A 21,074-nucleotide genomic window follows, 5' to 3' on the forward strand; every position below is an offset into this window, starting at 1 on the left:
TTAACAAATATTGGAATATCTATTAACCCGATTATTTAAAATAGAAAATCAATTAATTAATGTAAGCCCATATTATAGGAAATTTCCAACAAACCAGTTATAATAGGATCAGTGCAGTGCAGGGGTCCAGTCTAGATCCTACCTACCCCGAACCCGATTACCCCTACTCAGACGCCACTTGGCTTTCTCATCAAACTGTATCTACGCATATATACATATATCTGGGAGTGCGGTTGGTCAAACTTGACATGGCGGCTCTCCAGCTCTGAGTCTCTCTCTCTCTCTCTCTCCTCTCTCTCTGGTTGAACAATGGCGAATTTGAGGGTGATCCTTGCCTTGCATGTAGCAGCGTGCATACTACTTGCAGACGTCGCTCGTGCTCAGAACCAAAATGCTACGACCGACCCTTCTGAAGGTACAACACAAACCCTCTTCCCCTCTTTTCTCTCCATGTGTTCGTGTGTTTAACGAGTTTGCTGTTCTTAAAGAGTGCGCAAGATCGTGAGCATCCTTCCTGATGATGGAAAATCATCTCCTTCCTACTAAAGTATGATTACAGTGATTAGGTGACGGCACCGTTATCCTTCCACGAAGGACGGTGTCCTCTTACTTCACCCAGGCAACCCGGTAATCAGTTTGCCCGGTTTACTTGAAAATTCTTGCTTAGTCCTCGGGGATTTGCCGGCATAAAGCAAATCACTAAAAGTGGGGTTCTTTATATATTAAAAAAATAAAGAAAGAAATACTTCCGAATGATATTAAACACTTAAGTATGGCTGATCACCTGTATGATTAGTTATTACTAAATAAAACTTATTAGAAGGATCTATTAAATTATAAATTTGGGAAAAAAAACACTTCAAAAAACCACGACTTGAATGTTCTTCTCATCATTGGCTAAACAGTAGTCACGTCGGTGTAAATGTATTATTTATTTAATATAATGACGGTAGTGATTTGACGACACAATTTAAATTGTAAGAGATGGACCATTGGAAGAGCTAAAAGAGTTGTGGTCTCTCGAGCAAGCAACGAGCCGGTGAACTGGAGTTTTTTTATATTTAAATTCACGACATGATATTATTAAGCAATAAGATATTCATGAAATGCCATTTTTGAATGATGGGCTTAACCCCAAAATGGATTGGAAAAAGATACTGAATGTAATTCATTTAATTTATGCATATACAAAGTCTCTTTTATTCTGTTTTCCGTAATAACTTGTACTAAGGGTGCGTTTGTTTCGAGAAATGTATTTTCCCGGAATTTTTTTTTTTTTGAACTTCCACTTGTTTGGCTTGTCGAAAATGATTAATTAATGGAAAACACTTTGATCAAGGAAAATACAATTGCATAAAATAAGGAAAATAAGTTCCTAAATCTCACAAAGCAAAAACACTTTGAGGAATTGCTCTTCTTGAATTTTTTAATATTTTATTTTTAAATATTTTTCTCTCGTTCTTTTTCTTTTCCTTTCCTTCTTCCTCCTTTGCTATTTGTTGGGCCTCGTCAATCGGCCACAGGCGCAGGTTGGCTAGGGTTGGCTTCAAGCTTGAGGCTAGCCAAGTTGACCCTTGTCGCCTCAACGACAGAGCCGGTGGCTTGTTGCGGTATCGGCGGGGCTCGACGAAAAGACAAAGGAGGAAGAAGTGAAAGAAAAAAAGAAGAAAAGAAAATTTAAAAAATTTAAAAATTAAATGAGATTAAGATCATTTGTAAATGAGATCAAGATCATTTGTAAATGAGATCCAAACATCATAAAACATTTGTGGTCACATATCACCAAATAAAATAAAATAAACCATTTTTCTGAAAAATGATTTATCTACAAGTATTTTCCTTTTTCATTAAGTTTTTTCCAAGACAAACGCACCTAATTATCATTTTAATTTCAAAAAAATACTCGATCATACATTGACTACTTAATCATGTGGAATGGCATAGGATCAGGTATTATGTGGTTATATGCATATGCATCTTTTTCTACAATATTTGATTCAGTAGGTGATAATGTCACCTAGCAATATCACACTATTCATGTTTTGAAATTGCTTTATTTCATATAATGTTTTGTGTATTGTATTTTTGCCACTGTTGTTATGCATTTTTAATTCGCCAATACCTTGAATTAAGGTCTTCAACTCCTCACAACTCTACTTGAATATAGAGAATCACGAACAATTTAAATACAAGACGATATGTCAATTAATGTTGGAATACAGCATTGGGGTGGTTTTTTTTTTTCCATTTTGAAATTTAAAAGATCCTTCTAGTAATATTAATAAATTTTATTTAGAAATAAATTTTTCATACCAGTTATTAGCTATTTTCGGTTATTTAATTTCATTTATATATATATGCATGTGTATTAGTAATTTAAAAACCCCACTATGAGGGTTTGCTTTCTGCCAGCAAATCCCACCAAGAGAATTTTCGAGGAAACCTGGTAAATAGGTTGCCCGGTTGCCTGGTTAAAAGTGTGGAGATCTTGCTGTCTTTTTTATGGAAGAATCAACAGTGCTGTCACATAATCATTGTCCAACCGAGACTCTACCCCTTTCCTCTTTAAAACATTTCAGAAACTTATCATTACCCCGCTTTATTATCCAAAAAGCATTATGTTATGGGATCACAAGGACGTCTGCGGTCCCACTTTCACCTTTACTTTTATTTGACGGCTTGTTGTATAATCAAGAAAGTAAAATTGATACCGTTAAAACCATGTCTGGGAATTGTAAAGACGCTTCTCCAGGTAGGCGGCTGTCCCTGCTTGTACAATTCAACTGGATGGACAGCATGTGAAAACCTGTATTATTGCTTGCACTTAATTGTCTAAATCATTCTCCATTTACTTAAGATATGATTCATATACCAATACATTTAGTTTGAGCATGAAGCTGAACACGTGTGAGTCGATGATGGTTATGTGAATGTAGTGGCGATTCTGAACTCGATATGGTCAACATGGGGACTCACTTCACAGACGCCAAAATGGAACATAAGTGGAGAGCCATGCAGCGTAGCCGCGATCGACGACGCTGTTTCCTTCGACAATAATGATTACAACCCTTTCATCAAATGCGACTGCTCCTTCAACAATTCCACCACTTGCCACATTACCCAGCTGTACGTATCGACACTATCTCACCCACCATGTGTACGTCTCTTCTCATGACCGGGTGCTTTTTCTTTGGTTGCAGCAAGGTTTATGCAATGAGCGTTGACGGTCCTATCCCTGATGAGTTGTGGAACTTGACTTACCTCTTCAATCTGTATGTATTAGCCCATTCCACTTCTTCCTTCTTTTCCAGTAGTTTCTCATTTCACTGGAGTTTTCATGGTGTGCCATGCGTCATGCCTTATAATTAAGCAACACTCAGTTCGAGCTTGTGTATGCAACACTCACATGCTCTCATTTGCTGAAGCTCCATATTGATTTTACTCACCAAGGTTTCAAAATCTTACGTAGTTTTCCATTGTTCTGATGGTATTATGTACTTTATACAGGGACTTGCGCCAAAATCTCTTGACTGGTTCCTTGTCTCCATCCATTGGCAACCTAACTCGCATGCAGTATCTGTGAGCACAACTCAATTCTAGTCTCAAAATTTATACGATTCTCCGCTCCTTTTTTTAAGTATTTTTCTTTCTTTCCTGATGCTTACTCTGCTGATTTACTGCAGGAGTGTGGGCATCAATGCATTATCAGGGGAGCTCCCACCGCAACTTGGGCAACTTACAGAGCTATTTTCATTGTAAGTAACAGTTCCAGAACAGGATTTGTAATGTCAAGCAGAAGGATTCAACTGAATTAGGTCCATTGGATGTTCAGACAAATGTTCAATGAAATTTGACATGCAAGTTTAATGTTGTAGGTCCTTTAGCACCAACTACTTCAGTGGCTCTCTGCCATCTGAGCTTGGAAATCTGTCCAAATTGCAGCAGCTGTAAGTCCTACCTGCTTAACATTCTTAAACATGGATTTTTCCTTTTAAAATATTTGCAGATATTGGAGTTTGGCGGAGGCTAGCTTTGTCGAAATAGGTGGCAAATGGACTAAGTAAATTTTTTCGGGTGTCCTTTCATATTGATTAGTTTCTTTTAACCTTTCTGACTTGCGGTAGCATGTTGTTGTTAATATCATCCTGCCCATCATCACATAGCCTAATCCTTATACCTCATATTTCACTTTCACTGTCATCCTCTTGTTGACATTTCAACTACTAGAGACTCCCGCAATGTTTGGCCGTGTACTTTCTGGGTGTAAACCTTTTAAAGTCTCGTGGATGTTGTGCAAATATTCCATGACACTCTGTCACCCTCTCCTCTTGGCATCACTTCTGCTTTCAACTATTCAAAAGTACAAACTATTGAGTTATTTGAGTTGTGTTAAATTAATAAAATTCCCTTGGCTGATGGAAGTCACTTATTGTGCAGTTACATGGATAGTTCTGGAGTCAGTGGTGAGATTCCGTCAACATTTTCCAAGCTTAAAAATCTTCAAACAGTGTAAGAGCTTCATTCCTCCTTTGATACTAGAAAAAAACTATTAACAGGAAAAGATTTGTGATACGATTTCTCAGGAGAAATACCTTTTGCGGTTGCAGGTGGGCATCGGATAACAACTTCACTGGCAATATACCAGAATTCATAGGAAATTGGTCGCAGCTTACACAGCTGTAAGGCAATATATATGTCTGTTTTTCATCTAACCATGCCCAGGACAATGAATGTCTACCTTTCACAACAGTTTCTAGGATCTGGAAATTGAAATTTGACAAGTTCTATAGCGTTAATTCTGTATTATGTTATCATTAAACAGTACGTGATAAATTTGTCCAATTTTTTCTCAATTTGTTTTGTTTATAGGTTTCAAGGAAATTCTTTTTCGAGTTCAATCCCTTCGACATTTTCAATTTAACCGCTTTGAAAGACTTGTGAGTGGGCCATGTACTTTCTGTTTCTGTGCTTGTGAAAAAATAGCCTTGAAACAAACTGACAATGAGTTGAGTACATAATGCAGGAGAATAAGTGATGTATCTAATGTGAGCTCTTCACTGGAATTCATCAGGAATATGAAGAATCTGACTATTCTGTAAGACATTGTGATTCGGAGCACAGCAGACTTTCTTTTTCTTTCTTTTCTTTTTTGGCCCCGTATGAATGGGGCTTACTGGTGTTTCCAGGGTACTGAGGAATAATAATATCTCAGATTCGCTCCCATCAGATTTTTCAGGATACCAGAGTTTATCTCAGCTGTAAGTCGTTGTTTCGGTTGAGATTGATTGAAAATATGCTGAACTGTGGTTGTCTTTCATTATCATCAACCTGGATATTGTTGTTGCCATTTGCATTCTGAATATATATTCAGTGACTCAGAAGCAATATTTGAAAGGGATGAATAAGTCACCCTTAATTAATGGTTTATAATAGTAGTTACTAAATGATATGTACTTACTTAATATCATCTGGATGATCTGTTTTAATTAAAGACCATCTTGTGCCCTCATTCATAGTACAGTACTTCAAAGGAGCATTTGCCTCCACAATTCTTCCCTAACTTCAATTGACAAGATGTTATATTTATTGGGTATTGTGATGTTTTTCACATGTAATCAGCTTGATCTTCCTGAAGGCATATTTTTTATTTTATTTTTTTAATTCAAACTTCTGTATCTTGTTTACTCAATTCATTCATATAGTAACTTTGTTGCGTCTATAATGGACCAGGGACTTAAGCTTCAACAAGTTAACGGACAGATTCCAGACTCTCTTTTCAATTTGAGCTCACTCACTTGCTTGTAATGCACCTCTTCTGGATTTCATACGTGTTCCTACAAATATGTTCTCTTTGTTAATGCTTTGCAAATCTCTTTGCTTCATTTCTCAGGTTTCTTGGAAATAATAGTTTGAATGGCACACTGCCTGAACAGAAAAGTGCATCTCTTCATAACATGTAAGAAACACCTGAAAGATCTCCGTTTGCATAATAGCCATAATGATGCTCACAACTGTCACTGATCAATTGAGAAGAGCATGAAGTTACGCACAAGTTTTATGGGCACTTATGGAGTTTGAATGCAAGAGGATGTGCAGTCAAAATATTCCATGTTCCATCATAGGTTGAAGGTTCAAAAAGAGGATATAGCTATTTGAATAGAATTTTCTCCTTTTTCCTTTATAGCTAACTCAGTACTAAATATATAGTTTCTTTCAAAGTCATCTATTTTGCACCTGTGAACATGGAGAATATAGTCAACCTTTTGTTGTTTGACATATCACAGCATGCTATTCGATACTGATAGACGACTACCCTGTTGGTTAACTAAATGACATCTCTCCTGTGCCAATTTTGCAGAGACGTGTCATACAATAACTTGATGGGAAACATTCCCTCTTGGGTCAGCAATGATTTGCAACTGTATGTAATTCTGTCATTCAAAAAATGATAATTTATACTTTTAGTTAGATATCTAAAGTGAGGCCTCTTCTTTTGCACTTTATCAATCTTTTATTGCTCGTGGGATGCTCTAGAGTACTTGAAGTCATTTTCTAGCTACAGGATGAGCTGTAAATGTCCCAATCTTATCGAGAGACTTACGATCACATCTTTTTTCATGATGCATTTTGCAGTAATCTGGTTGGCAACAACTTTGCATTGGACAACTCTGACAGAAGGTAAATGCCTAGCGATTTTTGCTTATGATGCTTGAGAGATCATAAACGGTAATCAATTCAATTGAAAACGGTTAGCTGATGTGTCCTCAGACTTGGCTTTAATGCTACCTTGCTTTACAAGGATAATCACCCATCCACCACCCTGCTGCTTTCTGGATGCTCATATTGAATTTGTCCTTTGTCGTACTAATTCCATTAATTGAGATCACAGATGCATGCTGAATTTACATTAAAACTCACTCATGTTTGGTTGCGAATCTACTGCTTGGAACAAATATAGATCATTTAAACATTGCCTACAAAAAGAACTGTCATAGGCATCAACTTTCATATGATTGTCCTTGTTCATATGCCATTGTGGATGTCAGTTATTTGAATAAATACTGATACTGCAGTTTCACCATCATTCAATTCTTGTAATTGATGCTGTGGATAATCAGCAATTCTGCAAAGCTCAGTATTAGTATTCACTAATTAGAGGCATACGGGTTCGAACTATGACTTGGAGAAGCTATCACTGCTTCAATGATTTAAAACTTTTAGCATTTAATTAGCAATTGCATCATCCATGAAGGAATCTTAAATGTTTCAGTGAAAGTCATAAAAATAAAGGAATTTTTCTTGCAATAGAATTATCTGCTTTTGGTTTAGTCATAAGTTCATGCTGCCATACTGATCAACTGAGTAAAATTTTCTTCTCTTATCTTAGCCTTCTCCCTTCAGGATTAAATTGTCTTCAGCGGAATTTTCCTTGCAATAGTGGGAAAGGAATCTGTAAGTCCATGTAACCTTTTCCCCTTAATACGCTTTCCTTTTGTTGAATGCCTCAACAAGAGGAGGACAGGAGATCATGTTTCCAGTTACCTTAGATATTCTGTGTGCTTGCATCCTGATATGTGAAGTGAAGGGTAACTTTAAATGTAGTAGAAGACAGAATGGTCATAGTAGTTTCTTCCAGTAAGTTAGATTAGGAGTAGTTCAGTAGAAGAGAGGAAAAATTAAGGTTCAAGTTAATATGCTAGGTTATTTTCTTCGAAAGGGGACAGCTATGTAGTTTTGATGTCCCATTGTCAGCTCTTGCCACAGACACAGATATAAGGCAGGCCGCTTAATGTTCCATAATTACCTCTTTAGGCTCCTCCTTTATCTGTGATATCTCCCTCAAAAGGACCTTACTTCATTTTCATCAGTACTTTGTGGGTCTCTTCATTAGGGATTGTGAGAGAACCAATTTATTGTTACATTTACAACTGCATATTACAATGCTATGCGACAGACTGTAGGAAGATTTGAAGATAAGCATGTGACATTTATATGTATAGTTAGATCGGGCTGATTATGAAAATTTAATATCTACAAAGTGCATGTCCTTTGACACATAATTCTTGTCCATTATGGAACGGAAGGACCTCACAAACTCATCATGATCCTGCTCTTTTATGTTGCCATGCAGATTATAATTTTTCAGTAAAATGCGGTGGCCCTCAGATTACTTCGTCCAGTAATATGTATGAGCGGGATAATATCAGTCTTGGGCCTGCTACCTACTATGTGACCGACTCAGAGATTGGGCAGTGAGCAATGTTGGTTTTTTCACAGGAAGCAACAACGCACCTATAGTGCTTCCTCGCCATCCCAGTTCACCAACACTTTAGACACAGAGCTGTTCAGACTGCACGGATCTCTGCTTCATCTCTACGATATTATGGATTAGGGCTGGAGAATGGAAACTGCAATGTCACCCTCAGTTTGCTGAAATACAAAATCCAGAATACTGAATGGAAACGTCTTGGGAGGCGTCTTTTTGATATATACATACAGGTAGGGCCGTGCTCTACCAGGCTTCTTGTTTTACTAAGAAGGTCATGGTCAATTGCTAATGCCATTTGTGCATATTTCAGGGAAACCTTCGTTGCAAAAGGATTTCGACATACAGAAAGAGGCAGGTGGTGCCTCTTTTACAGCTGTCCTAAAATTGTATCATGCTCATGTAACAGCAAACTATCTTGAAATACACTTCTTTTGGGCTGGAAAAGGGACGTGTTGTGTACCAAAACAAGCCACATATGGACTCTAATTTCAGCCATTAGTGCTGTCCCAGGGCTATATGATAAAACCTGCTCATACTCCCAGCACCACTTTATAAAACATTACTAAATTGGCAGGCTTTGTGCAGATTTTATACCCACTGTCAGTAACAAACCCCCAACCCCAACCCGCAAAAAGGATCACTGGCTTGATAGTTGAGTTGCTACTGAGTTGGAGTGGTCGGTTTGTTGGCTGTTCTCCTGGCGTTCTATGTTGTTCAGAAGGAGAATGGCACGCATGATTGAAGATCAGGTAAACCACACTATTAGAAGCTTCCAGTAAGCTTCCCCATGATAATTTCCTATCCGTAATCTTGTGTGTTAATTATGTTTTGGATAAAAAGATGAAAACAATGTTCTGCAGAGGTAAAAAGAATGATAAATCTCCATATCGAAATGCCGCTGCTATTAGAGCTTTTGAGCTCATTGCCCACTGGTGGTTGGAAGTGAAATTTCCATGTTTGTTTTCTAGTTGAAGCTAAATTTCATGAATGCATTTTTGGCCCAAGCTGATGACTAATTAAGCGGCTAACATATTTCAAGAAGTCAAAAACTAAGTGACAAAAGGTTGCGAAATATTCTAATAGCGGGAATCTTATCTGCATTATTGTGTCTTACAGAGTTCCTTGGCATGGATACTAGACCTTACACTTTCAGCTATGCAGAACTAAAGGCTGCTACGAGCATGACTTTCAATCCCAATAACAAAACTTGGGGAGGGAGGATTCAGCCCTGTTTTTCAAGGTTTGTTGTAATTCATTGATAACACAAAAGAGTAGATGTCGATGGAGTGGTGTCACATTTAAATATTCGCAGAATTGAGGTGCTTGGCTCCTTGCAAAAGCTGATCTTCTCGCTATTGCTTCTTCAACTATAGCTGATCTGATCTTAGCTTGTCACGAGAACTAAGTCGATGGTTGATCTTTCTGAAAGTGTTTCTTGGAGAAAGAATTAAAATAGAGAAGAGAAACGCATTGGTAAATGAACAGCGATTATAGGTTTCCATGTATGGGCCAAAAAGAAAAAGACAATAGCTTTTCGTGTGCTGGTTGCCCTAACTTTCAATATTTTCTCTGCCTTGAAAAAGAAAAGCACTTCTCGCTTACTGCTTTTTCATTCTTTAGAAATCATCCTTTGGCTTGGAGGATGACTGTAATAGATCCTAAATTACGCCAGGAAAAGAAAGAAGTTCAATGGATGCCATCCAAATATCCATGGATAATATAACAAATTGTTGGTTACAAAGGTTTCAAGTAAGTAATAGAATGGACAATTTGCTTGGTTATGTTACTAGGTCCAGATTGAGTGACATAAATTAGGTTGAGTGTCCTTCATTTGTCATCTACATGCTAATACAGTGTAGCTTTAGGAGATGGATGGCATTTCTCGATAGTCAGACTTAAGTGGAGCTTCCGGAGAGTCTAGGAAGTGGAGTATACATTATCATGCTGATCGCATTATTGGTCTCAAAATGGCTTAAGCATTTTTTTATATTGAAGTACTGACCATATCAGTGACATTAGGGAACACTTGATGATGGGAGAGTAAGGTTAAGCAACTATCTGTAACATCCCACCAGGGAAAGAAATTGTGACAGAGATACTATATTCAGGAAAAAGACCGCAACCTTGTTAAATTGTATGGATGCTGCATTGATGCAGATAACTACTTTTGTAAGAGTATCTAGGAAAACAAGAGTCTTGATCAAGCAATGTTTAAAAGAGAGAACATTCACCTCAATATGTCTCTCATCATAAAAAGTGAGTTTTGACTTATAATAAAGTGCCTCCACGGTGCAGGGCAAAGACCTTGAATCTATGATTGGCACATGGTTTGATATCTGTCTAGGGTATTGCAAGGGGCCTGGTTTATCTTCAAGGAGGAGTCAAGGCTGAGAATCAGCATAGGATGTGAAGGCCAGTAATATTCTGCTGGACTCTGATCTCACACCTAAAATATCAGACTTTGGTTTGGCTAAACTTTATGATGATAAGAAGACCCATATAAGCACCCGTGTCGCGGGAACCATGTAAGCTCTATGTTCTTCTATCATATGCAAACAAAGCCATATGCATTAGTACATTGACGCCTACAACTGCTGAGAATCTAATTCTGCTTTCTCATTGCTTTTGTAGTGGATATCTTGCTCCCGAGTATGCAATGCGTGGCCACCTTACAGAGAAGGCGGATGTGTTTGCGTTTGGCGTGGTGGCTCTAGAGGTTGTCAGCGGAAGGTCAAATTCAGACCCTAGCTTGGAAGAAGAAAAAATATATCTCCTTGAATGGGTACGCGCTTGAATATTCTGCCACTTGTTCAGTTGTTTTATGGGCATTTAAGAAGGAAACGTCATTATCCTTCTTCCTATCATTCTTCCCTGTTAATTCTATCTAGGAGGTTGCCTGATTACATCCTTGTCACTTTCTGTTCCTGCTTCTCAGGCTTGGAACCTGCACGAAACCAACCGTGTTATTGAGCTGGTTGATTCTAGATTATCAGAGTTCAATGAAGAAGAGGCAAAACGCATGGTTGCAATAGCGCTCTTGTGCACTCAAACATCACCAGCGCCGAGACCCCAATGTCCCGTGTGGTGGCAATGCTCTCTGGAGATATTGAAGTGGCGACCGTGTCCACGAGGCCAGGCTACTTGACTGATTGGAGATTCAAAGATACCACTAGCTCCTTGGCTGAGACTGCTGATAAGAGCACAGACAAGAGCCCTTACAACTCCCCATTCACTGCAAGCACTGTTGGTACTGCAAATTTTTCACCGGAAATTGCAAGGACACCCATGCTTGATGAGATAATCGGAGATGGTAGATGAACATGGTTTACTTGAATGGATCTCTGCTGCATCCATATCATGCTTTATCGGTTGATTACGCCAACATTATGTACCGTAATCAATTAATTGTACGTATAGATGAATTTCCTCTAGAAGATGGCTCTCCCTATCAATCATTTTTGCTATTATGTAATTTAAAGCTGTACGAATCAAGATTTGTAAAATTTATAGCTCCATAACATCCTAAGCTATCATTTCTATAAAAATACTCAACTCAACGACTTAAAAATCATATTTCGCCGCACAAATCTCCAATAATTTTGAATTTCAAGTCTAATTTGAAAATACTATAATTGGAAGAACAAGGAGTGTGAACACGGATGTTAAGTTGACTTGGCCAGGCGTATGCGACGTGCACACGCCAAACCGTTTTCACTTCTTCTCCTCTTTTTTCTTTTGCCTTTCTCTCTCTCTTCCTTTTTTTCTTTTTTAATCTCCCGTCTGTTGGCTCTCTTTTCAACCCTCTTTCCTTTTTTCCAAAATAAAAATGGGTCCCACCACTTATTGAAAAGTCAAATATTACACAAAGGCTAATTACAAAATTTGTACACAGCTCGAGACTTCATTGAAAGTAAGGCAAAGTGGAGGGGCCATTTCTGATCTTTTTCTCAATGCCACTGCCCTTGGCTCATCAAATTATATCTACTCATATGTACACATATGTGGCTCTCCACTCAAGCTCTCTCTCTCTTCCTCTCTCTCTCTCTCTCTCTGGTTGAACTATGGCAAATTTGAGGGTGATCTTTGCCTTGCATGTAGCAGTGCATACTACTTGCAGATGTCACTCGTGCTCAGAATCAGACTCAGGCTGCAACTGACCCTTCTGAAGGTCCAAACAAACCCTCTTCCTCTCTCTCTGTGTTCTTGTGTTTAATGAGCTTTTTTTCCTTAAGAGTGCGGATGATGTCTTTTTTCCTGATAATTAAGATTTTTGATAGCTCTATTAGACACAACATTGACGATGTCCCATATTTAACCAAGGCAACCGTAACCAATTTACCACGTTTGCTTAAAATGAGAGCTCAGTGACTATTATTCAATCTTATGACGGTGCTATTGTCAACAGCATATTTGAATTGTAAGGGATGGACCATTGGAAGAGCAAAGAGTTTGTGGTTTCTTTTTCAAACAACAAAACAATGAATGTGATTTTTTTTTTAATTACAAATCCTAGCATCTTATTAATAAGCGATAAGATATTCATGAGATGCCGGTTTTAAATGTGGATGTAGCCCCAAAATAGAAGGGAAAAATACCCATAAATTCATTAACTTATGCATGATTGCATCTCTATTCAGATTATGTTTCCATACTAAACTGTACTAATTATCATTTTGTTTTCAAGAAAATACCATAACCGACTTTTTAGATATGGAAAGCATAAGTCAAATATTATGTAGTTATATGCATATGCTCATTCACAAACTTTCTTCAATTCTATAATTCATTTTGGTCCCTAATGTTTTTTTTTTTGTACAACATTTGATTAAGCAGATAATAATCTCATCTAGCATATTACACTATATGTTTTGATCATTTTCCTATTTGCATATAATGTTATGTATATTGTATTTTTATTGTTGCTTTGGGATTTCGCCAAAACCTTGAATTTGGGTCTTCAACTCTTTCACATCTTAACGGGAGACAACAGATTTATTCACATTTTTGAAATTTAAGACATCTTCCCACAATATTAATAAATTTTAAAGAATCGCTTTTTCATACCAGTGATTAGCTTTATTTGGGTATTTAATTTCATTCATATATACACCCCTTGAGGATTTGCTTTCTTAAACCGCGTCATTATCCCATGCCGCATGCATTTTATTGCTTCTATTTTTGGTCACAAGACACACAGATTATATATTGAAACAAATTAAAAATCATATTTGTCTGTCTTCCTTCAAACCACCGCTCCGGCCTCTCATCTCCCCGTTCCGCCGCAACCTCCATCCACGAGCCCTTACGCCGCCGTGGTGTCGCGCCAGCGGTGAGCTGAGTTCCCCCCACCGCCGGAGCCCAATCACAGGGAAGACGAAGCCGAAGACGAATAGAGGAAAATGGATACGACCTTGGTGAAGCAAATTAGAGGCCAGTTGTGATGGTTAGTTATGATGGAAATAAACCCGTGCTTTTGATATCAATGAAAGGAAAGACTTCAACCTGGTTCACAATCAAATTGTCATTTGAATAAGAGGGGGACATAATCTACATGTCTTTGAACAAAATTTCCTACCCCTAAGAGTCATCAATTTCCAAACACTTTTTGAGTGCAGAGCGAGACAACTAATCGACAAGGAAGCTTACGCCAGTGGCATTGTAGGCGGCACACCACGTTCTTACATAGAGCAGATGTCACCATCCTAGCAGAATCACATCCGGTATCTAATAGTATTTACACATGGATCAGATACCTCACCGTATACACAGTACAGATAAGGAGTTAACTGCTAAATATAGGCCTGGGGTCCTTTTTTTCTCTCTCTCGACAATCATTAAGATCGACAACATTGGTGTACATGGAGGCTGAATAATCAGGGTCACCTTCGAGATGATGGTCCTGAATGCTGACTCATCCTTCTTAATTGGCCCATTCAACAGTAGATGGAAACACAAGCACATGGATGCTTTACTAATCAAAATCACAAGAAAATTGTTAATCGTTTTGTCTTGTCAAGACCCAAGAGCAATAATGACAATAGCATGGCCATCGTTATCGTGACTATTCTTACCATTTATGGAAGCTTAAGATCTCAGGGCAATGATGTTTAGATAAAAACTGCTGTTCAATCTCCACTTAATTCCTGTATTAGGCAGTCTACTGAGTATTAGCAGCAGTAACCATAAGCAAAGAAGGAGGGTTTCAAGGGGTGGCTTTGGTTCTTGTCAAACGGTAAAGGACAAGGATGGCCCCAAATCACAGTACGAATTGACTTTATTAAGAAGGCAACATGATAAGAAGTCTTTCCATCCTTTTTCAAATCACATCAATTATCAACAAGCTTTGCCTGGTTGAAGTGCTTCCTTGTCCTCCTTTCTTTACATAATTACCACCTCACTTTTGCTTTGTAGTGGGAAGTGATGATCAACTTTTCTTGCAACACTTAAGTAATTGCTTTTCTTAGGTTTTGGGAGGAAGTGTTTGTTCTTAATTTCACTGTTTGAGATTCTCAAATGAAGCTCTAGAATGGCTTCTTGGAAAAAGCAAAGTCACTTTTCTTATGAACCTCGTGTCCTGCTCTTACCGGAGAATGGTTTGATTAACAGCTAAAGTTGAAAGACATTGAGCAAATTTCTATGAGAAACTTCTGTTCTTGGGGACAAGTACATAATGCCAACCCTTCATCTCAATTCATATCTTTAACCACCACAGAAACCTCTAGTTCTCGCTCAGTGTATATATTAAATTTATCATTCACACTTTTCTTTGCTTCACCATGATGTTTTTGACCGTATCTAGGACCTTGTTGCAGATGTTTATTTATGGGCTTCTAAAACCGCATTATGAATTGCTGCGCTTAAACCTCTCCGTAGGCAACACAGCTGAATTTCAAGATGATGAATAGAGCAATATTCTAGTTCCTTTCCGATTCTAGATATGACAATATTTTGTTCAGTCCTGACAAATTTAATGTGAATGAAAGCCATTTGCTCCATTTGATGGCTTCTTATGACTTTTATTTCAGAGTGGCAGAAGTCACAGAGAAAAGGAGAGCATCACAGGCCATCATAATCATATTAGCTCCATCATGCAGCAGCTAAATATTTTCACTTGCTATAAAATGGTTGGGACTAGTACACGAGGTATTCTTGCTGGCCTAGACCGTACACAGTCAAAACCCCGTAAAGACCTTTCCGGGCATTTTGCTAGTCCGGCAAGATTTCTGCCACTTGAAATGTTGCCCTGCTATTGATTTCTAAAATCAGGACAATGGAAACCAATATGCCTCAAGATTCTTTGGCTCGACGCACCATGACACCCACGCATGAGCAAAATGATCAGACGCAACACCTTTTAGATGAGCTTTGCTTGCTTCACTAGAAAGTTATGTACGTTAGTAGGAGCTAAGATTTCTGAAATATACTTCCACATTGTTGAAATTGCCAAGTGCCAACTGCTGAGGATATCATCATCAGCACGAGAAAAGATCTAGTCTCTGTATAGGCAAAATTGAAAAATAACTCTTCGGAAACACTAGGAAGCTAATACAGATACTATTGATTCAAACATATCAAGAGTTCAGGCCAAAGAGCACCATGCATGAACAAGAACTTAAGACTCAGGTAACACTAAATTAGCTCAGTACCTCTAATTGAGATGCTAAAGTGCCAGACAGTGTTCTTTTGAATTTACTGTTCCAAGTGCAAGTCATAATCAGTCATTGCAGAAGCAGTATCTTAGAACTTTACATAAAAGATCAAGTCATCAAGCTTTGTTTGCTATCAAGTATAGTGTAAGAGAGCAGACTTGCACTTGGAAAAACACAATTCATTTAATGTGATTGAGGAAACATTTCTTTATTCTATTTATACATCAGATTAACAAATGATGCTTAATTTGTTATGTAAGACAAATCTAAGAGTCAACAGTAAAATAAGCTTCTGCCGCCAACCGAAATCTGTGCTATGGCTAGTTGAACGACACCTAATTCAACTGGTCATCTTAAATTTTAACCTCGTTGACCCAAACAAGGGTTTCTAGTTGTGTAACAGAAGTTGCAGAGAAGGCAAAGAGGAAATCTTCATTGGTGTTACTCCACCAAACAAATACCTCTCCATCAAGGACCAATCATGAACTGCATACAAAACATCAAGTTCAATTATTTCTCGCTTCAGCCCATAAACAAAGATGATAATTCATCGAAGATAAATATCTCAGCTGCCACTTACATGCAATCTTCTCTAACAAATCTAGTACTGTTTCAGTCAACAGAATCAGCAACCCCACCTACATTGATATCAGAGTCTGGACAAGCAGCTTGCACTGATGTAGGCTTTTGAAAATCGCCATTTCTTGCTTGGAACTAGAGTAAGGAAAGAAACCATTAGAGGCTAATAATTGTGTATCATACTACTTCACTCAAGTTGGGAACCCATAAGAGGTAAGCTTATTGCATTTTCCTAATTTCATGACCATTCTACTACTGTCTCCTTACAAAATATTCTTGTCAATGGTGTAACCCCATAATTGAAAATGGTAGTAAGTGAACCTCATTAATGGTAAACCCGTATCCCTATAACAAGTAAACTCTGCATCCCATTGAACACCCCAACTAAGCAGACACCAACTAACCTGAGTGGATGTATGATTTGTTATGCAGCTGGCACTATTGACATTCTGTGTCGATTCCTTTACACTGGAAGGGATGGCTGCATCTGTATTTTCCATAGTACCCGGCCCTACAAAGGCAGAGGTATTTGACCCTGTTCCTGGCTTTAGAGGAGGCACTCCTGGAAATGGAACTAAGGACGACAGACATGGCATCGACATAGGAAGTCCTTGACAAGGAAGACCCATCAATGGAAAGTTTGGTGCAGCTGTACTGTGCAAGCGGTCGAGGCAGACACATGAGGCACAGGGACATGTGTTCCACAATTTACACCAACCATGCCCATACCCAAACCCATCCCAATACCCATTGGCGCAAATTGAGCTATCTGTGATGGATGTATGCGCTGAATTGCTGTCGGAAACATCATTGGCGGCATGTACAAGCCATTTGCCATTGACATCATCTGGTGAAAGGCGAAATGTACAGAAAATGCACCTTAGGAGAGGTCTAGTTTGTCTGAAAAGGTCAAACAATCATATTGTTACTTATTTTAAAGAGAAATAGAGAGGAGACTGGAGTACCTGCACTTGGAGTTGAGGCGTCTTCAGATACTCAATGGCCTCATCAAGCATAGATGCTTTGTCCACCTTCAATGGCAAATCAACAAAATCAGCAAAATAAATGTTTAGACTGTCAAGTAGTAAATGATTCCCTTAACAGAAGTCTTAATGTTTGAACTGCACCTAGCTCATGCATGGAGTATTGAGTGTTGCATGATGAATATCGACACTCCAAGCAAGGAGTGGCAGGTTTTGGTTGACGGTTTATGCTTGATGTTCAACTTGACATCAAAACCCACATTTAGTACAAATTCTAGTTATAAAATACCAAACAGGTTCAATTAAAGTTTAACCTCAAATAGCAAAATTTATCTTGAAAGGTCATGGAACAAAGTGCAAAGCTTTTTCTTTTCTTTTCTTTTTTTGTGTGTGTGTGTGTTGGGGGGGGAGGGAGATAGAGGGGGTGTGGGGAGAGGAATAAGTCATGAAGCAAAACAATCAAGCACATAATTATCAACCTTATTGCAGTTTGGTATAAGTTCTTGCAATGCACGCATCTTCTCATTGATCCTGTCCCTCCTTTTCTGTTTATGATGGGGCAAATGAATTTCCATCAGACTATGATAGGGTGAAGAGCAACTTTTATGACAAGAACTGCTAATATACCAACAAAAAGAGAAACCATCTATACGCAATACAATTGTCGAATGCAAGGTACATCCATACCCTTTCAGATAAATTATGTACTTCGGCTGCTCGGCTTCTCTTGGAACTAGTACTGCGAGCAGCTGCTGCTGCTGCTTTTTTCACGCCAACTGAATCTTCATCAACATCCTGCACATAATTACATTTCTTTTTAGAAAATGAAAGATTAGATTCATGAGGACACCTCAAAAAGAACATAGGTGGAAACATTAGACTAACTTCAGCAAGGGCTTCAGAATTGTTGGTGCTAGGACATTTCCTCTTTAAACTGCATGATGGAGCATCTGAAGTAGAAGCAGAGGAAGTAGAAGCAGCAAGCTCTGTCATCTTCTCATTATCTGGTGATCCTTTACTCGAACTGGCACAACAACTTTGATCAGCACTTTTATCATTCTTCAAAGCATCTCCTTGGCAAATCAAAGGCTTTGAGGCAACCATCAGTTGCTCCCTTTGAACTTGGCAATTTGAACTTGCTTCCGTCCTTGGACAAACACTCAAGTTACTCGCCAGATTATCAGCCATAATGCTATCATTAGTTGAAGAACACTTCTCTTTGCGTGCAGCTCTGTCCAAGATCAATGAATCCGAGCCACTGGCTCTGGCATTGTTCTCTACATTGGCATGGGAAGGAGTGGCTACCCTTGCAAAATGAGAGAAGTTGATAAAATTGGAATTTTGGCAGATGGTGTTGCGTCCTTAGCTTGACCTTTTTCACTTGTAGATCCAACTGCTAATCTTGGTAATCGACTAAAGTCTCCAAAAGTAGAATCATAGGTGATACCACATTTACTAGAGCCCATAGCATCCATGACTCCTTGCTGAAGAGATGGCAGTGCTGTATTCATTCCCATTCCAGTTATCTCAACGTCTGCTGCAGAGGGAACCTTGGCACCGTTCACACCGCTGGACCAACCTCTTTATTGTTACTCTTTTGGGTCGAATCAAAACTATACAGATTGGAAAGCTCATTTACCGGGACACCTGATAATTCAGGCAGGAAATCAGAGCAGTAATCATTTTGCAAAGGTTCATTGATGGGACAACTAAACCAAGGAACAATGTCCTCATCATGCGTCAAACACATTTCTCTGGGCGGTGAGGACATTGGGAATTCACTCAACCCAGAGTCCGGCTCTGCCTCAGACTTTTTAGAATTCGAAGCAGCGCCATTGCCCACATCTTTATCGCTAATCCAAGGGCTCTGAGAAGTGAATTCAGACAGTAAACCAAAACCAGGTTGGCTCTTTTTGGGCCTACTGGACTGTCCTTGCATCACGACCTGACCATTCTCCCATATAAGCTCAACAAACCCATCCTCTGGTCTGCATATAACACACAAATTGCACATATTGGGATTCATCTTTATAGATGAACTTGGTACAATAATTCACACAAGCATGAATTTCCAAAAAAAGTAGGGGATAAAAATAACTCACATGAATGACAGATCTGCTGAACATGATTGGCCCTTGTCTTGTCTTGAATTAAGCTTCTCTTGAGCCCTCCTAAATAGCTCAAACAATGGCATTTTCAAGAGTTGGAACCCCTGGCTGTGTCCTCAAATATGCATCAAGCCACAAATTGGACCTTCCACAAACATAAAGAGCCAAATCCTCAAGAACCCGGAAACACAGAGTCCACAGGTGCTCAGAACTTTTCTCTGCTTGAGCAAAACCCCTCTTCAAGGCAACTTCAGGAGAAGAGAAATTAGTAAATAAACAAAGAGCGCTCCTTTTATAGTCACAAAATTGCAGTGAAGTCGTTATCAGTACGTCTAAAATGGTTAAATGTAGTTTAATAAGCATAATCAAATAATATAAAGATTTGGGTCAAAACAATTCTTTAATGCTATTAAAGGACGCCTTCAAAAGGAAAAAAAAAAAAAAAAAAAACCTCTGTAAATTGAGTACTTTCTCGGAGGAAAGTGAGATCCTTCGCACTTTATTGTACTAAAACTTGGATTACCCAGAAAAGATAAATCCCCACAGATCAAGGGAAGATCACGCAGCTCATAGAAAACCGCCGAAAAAAGAAAAATAGAAAAAAGACCCGTTCTTCCACAAATAAGCAAGTGAAAACAGCAGAACCGAATGCATATGACCGCGAAGGACGAACTTCGAAGCCCTCTCGAATCAGTCGAAGTACAAGTAACACTGATCCACATGCACTAAAAAGTCTGTCGAAGATGAAGAAAGAGAATCAGAGAGATTTGGAGATCACGAACGGCCCAAGTGGGACGTGGAAGACAACGAAATTTCTGCAGAACTGCAAGAGAGAGAAGAGATTGCCGAGAAGATACACGGAAGTTCGTGCTTTTTTGGCGTTTAACTTGGGTCAACAGTGACTTGCTGCTGCTTAAGGAATTTTGTCTAAATTTCAAGGGGAAAACAAAGAATAAATAATTATAAAATCACAAAATCTATTTTACCAAAAGGAGATTGATACTTGTTGGGCAGCGTCCTTACGATACTCGTTCATTAGTAAATTAAGGAAATTGATATAATTTTCAATGTATTAAGTATTCTTATGAAGTGTTAGATCAATTTTTTTTTTAAATAATGAAATTCTTACTTTCATAGCATGACACTTCACAATATAACACAAAAGCCACATCCAGTTTAGTTATTAGTATATTTGGATTGATGTAATATGGACTTTTGACATGTTATTCAAACAAAAATTCATATCCCGTAATAATATATTCGCTAGAATAGGGTTAAAAATGTATTATATTTTTCATCTCTTTTTTCCTTATTTTCACGTGAGATTCATTGAAAGCCGCCCATTTTTTCTAAAGTGTTTGACCTAAATATCATACGCACTCAAAATGTCAAATTTACAACCCCTATCACGTTGATGTGGTGTCACTAGGTAATTGAGTGCAATCATTTCGGATGCATGTTTGTTTGTGACTAGTCTAACACAAGG

The 21,074-nt window shown here is 38.4% G+C and overlaps 2 protein-coding genes across 4 annotated transcripts; one reads left to right on the forward strand and one right to left on the reverse strand.

The window, feature by feature from the left end:
* Positions 1-276: 276 nt before the first annotated feature.
* LOC104451012 (probable LRR receptor-like serine/threonine-protein kinase At1g56140) lies at positions 277-11,772 on the forward strand. The gene is given in 33 exon segments (XM_039307798.1): positions 277-415; positions 2,937-3,126; positions 3,201-3,272; positions 3,508-3,579; positions 3,684-3,755; positions 3,876-3,947; positions 4,438-4,509; positions 4,608-4,679; positions 4,870-4,910; positions 4,913-4,937; positions 5,024-5,095; positions 5,187-5,258; positions 5,731-5,744; positions 5,747-5,801; positions 5,891-5,956; positions 6,359-6,421; positions 6,634-6,678; positions 7,388-7,452; positions 8,132-8,242; positions 8,245-8,286; positions 8,289-8,345; positions 8,348-8,526; positions 8,600-8,769; positions 8,844-8,906; positions 8,908-8,934; positions 8,936-9,018; positions 9,386-9,471; positions 9,473-9,546; positions 10,311-10,516; positions 10,596-10,794; positions 10,901-11,051; positions 11,205-11,337; positions 11,340-11,772. Coding segments are annotated over 33 exon segments (3,075 nt in total). The 5' UTR covers positions 277-309; the 3' UTR covers positions 11,588-11,772.
* A 4,310-nt stretch (positions 11,773-16,082) lies between these two features.
* On the reverse strand, positions 16,083-20,385 carry LOC120289199 (transcription factor PIF3-like). 3 transcript variants are annotated; one of them, XM_039303843.1, is made up of 9 exons: positions 20,262-20,385; positions 19,583-19,836; positions 18,366-19,468; positions 18,168-18,275; positions 17,960-18,025; positions 17,463-17,528; positions 16,902-17,344; positions 16,499-16,632; positions 16,083-16,404 (listed from the first exon to the last, which is right to left on the reverse strand). In XM_039303843.1, exons 3-7 carry the CDS (start codon positions 18,666-18,668, stop codon positions 17,126-17,128), a joined length of 762 nt encoding a protein of 253 aa, XP_039159777.1. In that variant the 5' UTR covers positions 18,669-19,468; positions 19,583-19,836; positions 20,262-20,385; the 3' UTR covers positions 16,083-16,404; positions 16,499-16,632; positions 16,902-17,125. The 3 variants fall into 3 exon arrangements, with proteins under 3 accessions (XP_039159777.1, XP_039159780.1, XP_039159772.1); XM_039303846.1 differs by lacking the exon at positions 20,262-20,385 and adding an exon at positions 20,040-20,249; XM_039303838.1 differs by lacking the exon at positions 20,262-20,385 and having other exon boundaries at positions 19,583-20,023.
* Positions 20,386-21,074: the final 689 nt, after the last annotated feature.

The sequence above is a fragment of the Eucalyptus grandis genome, chromosome 2, assembly GCF_016545825.1.
Source record: "Eucalyptus grandis isolate ANBG69807.140 chromosome 2, ASM1654582v1, whole genome shotgun sequence".
NCBI lineage: Eukaryota > Viridiplantae > Streptophyta > Magnoliopsida > Myrtales > Myrtaceae > Eucalyptus > Eucalyptus grandis.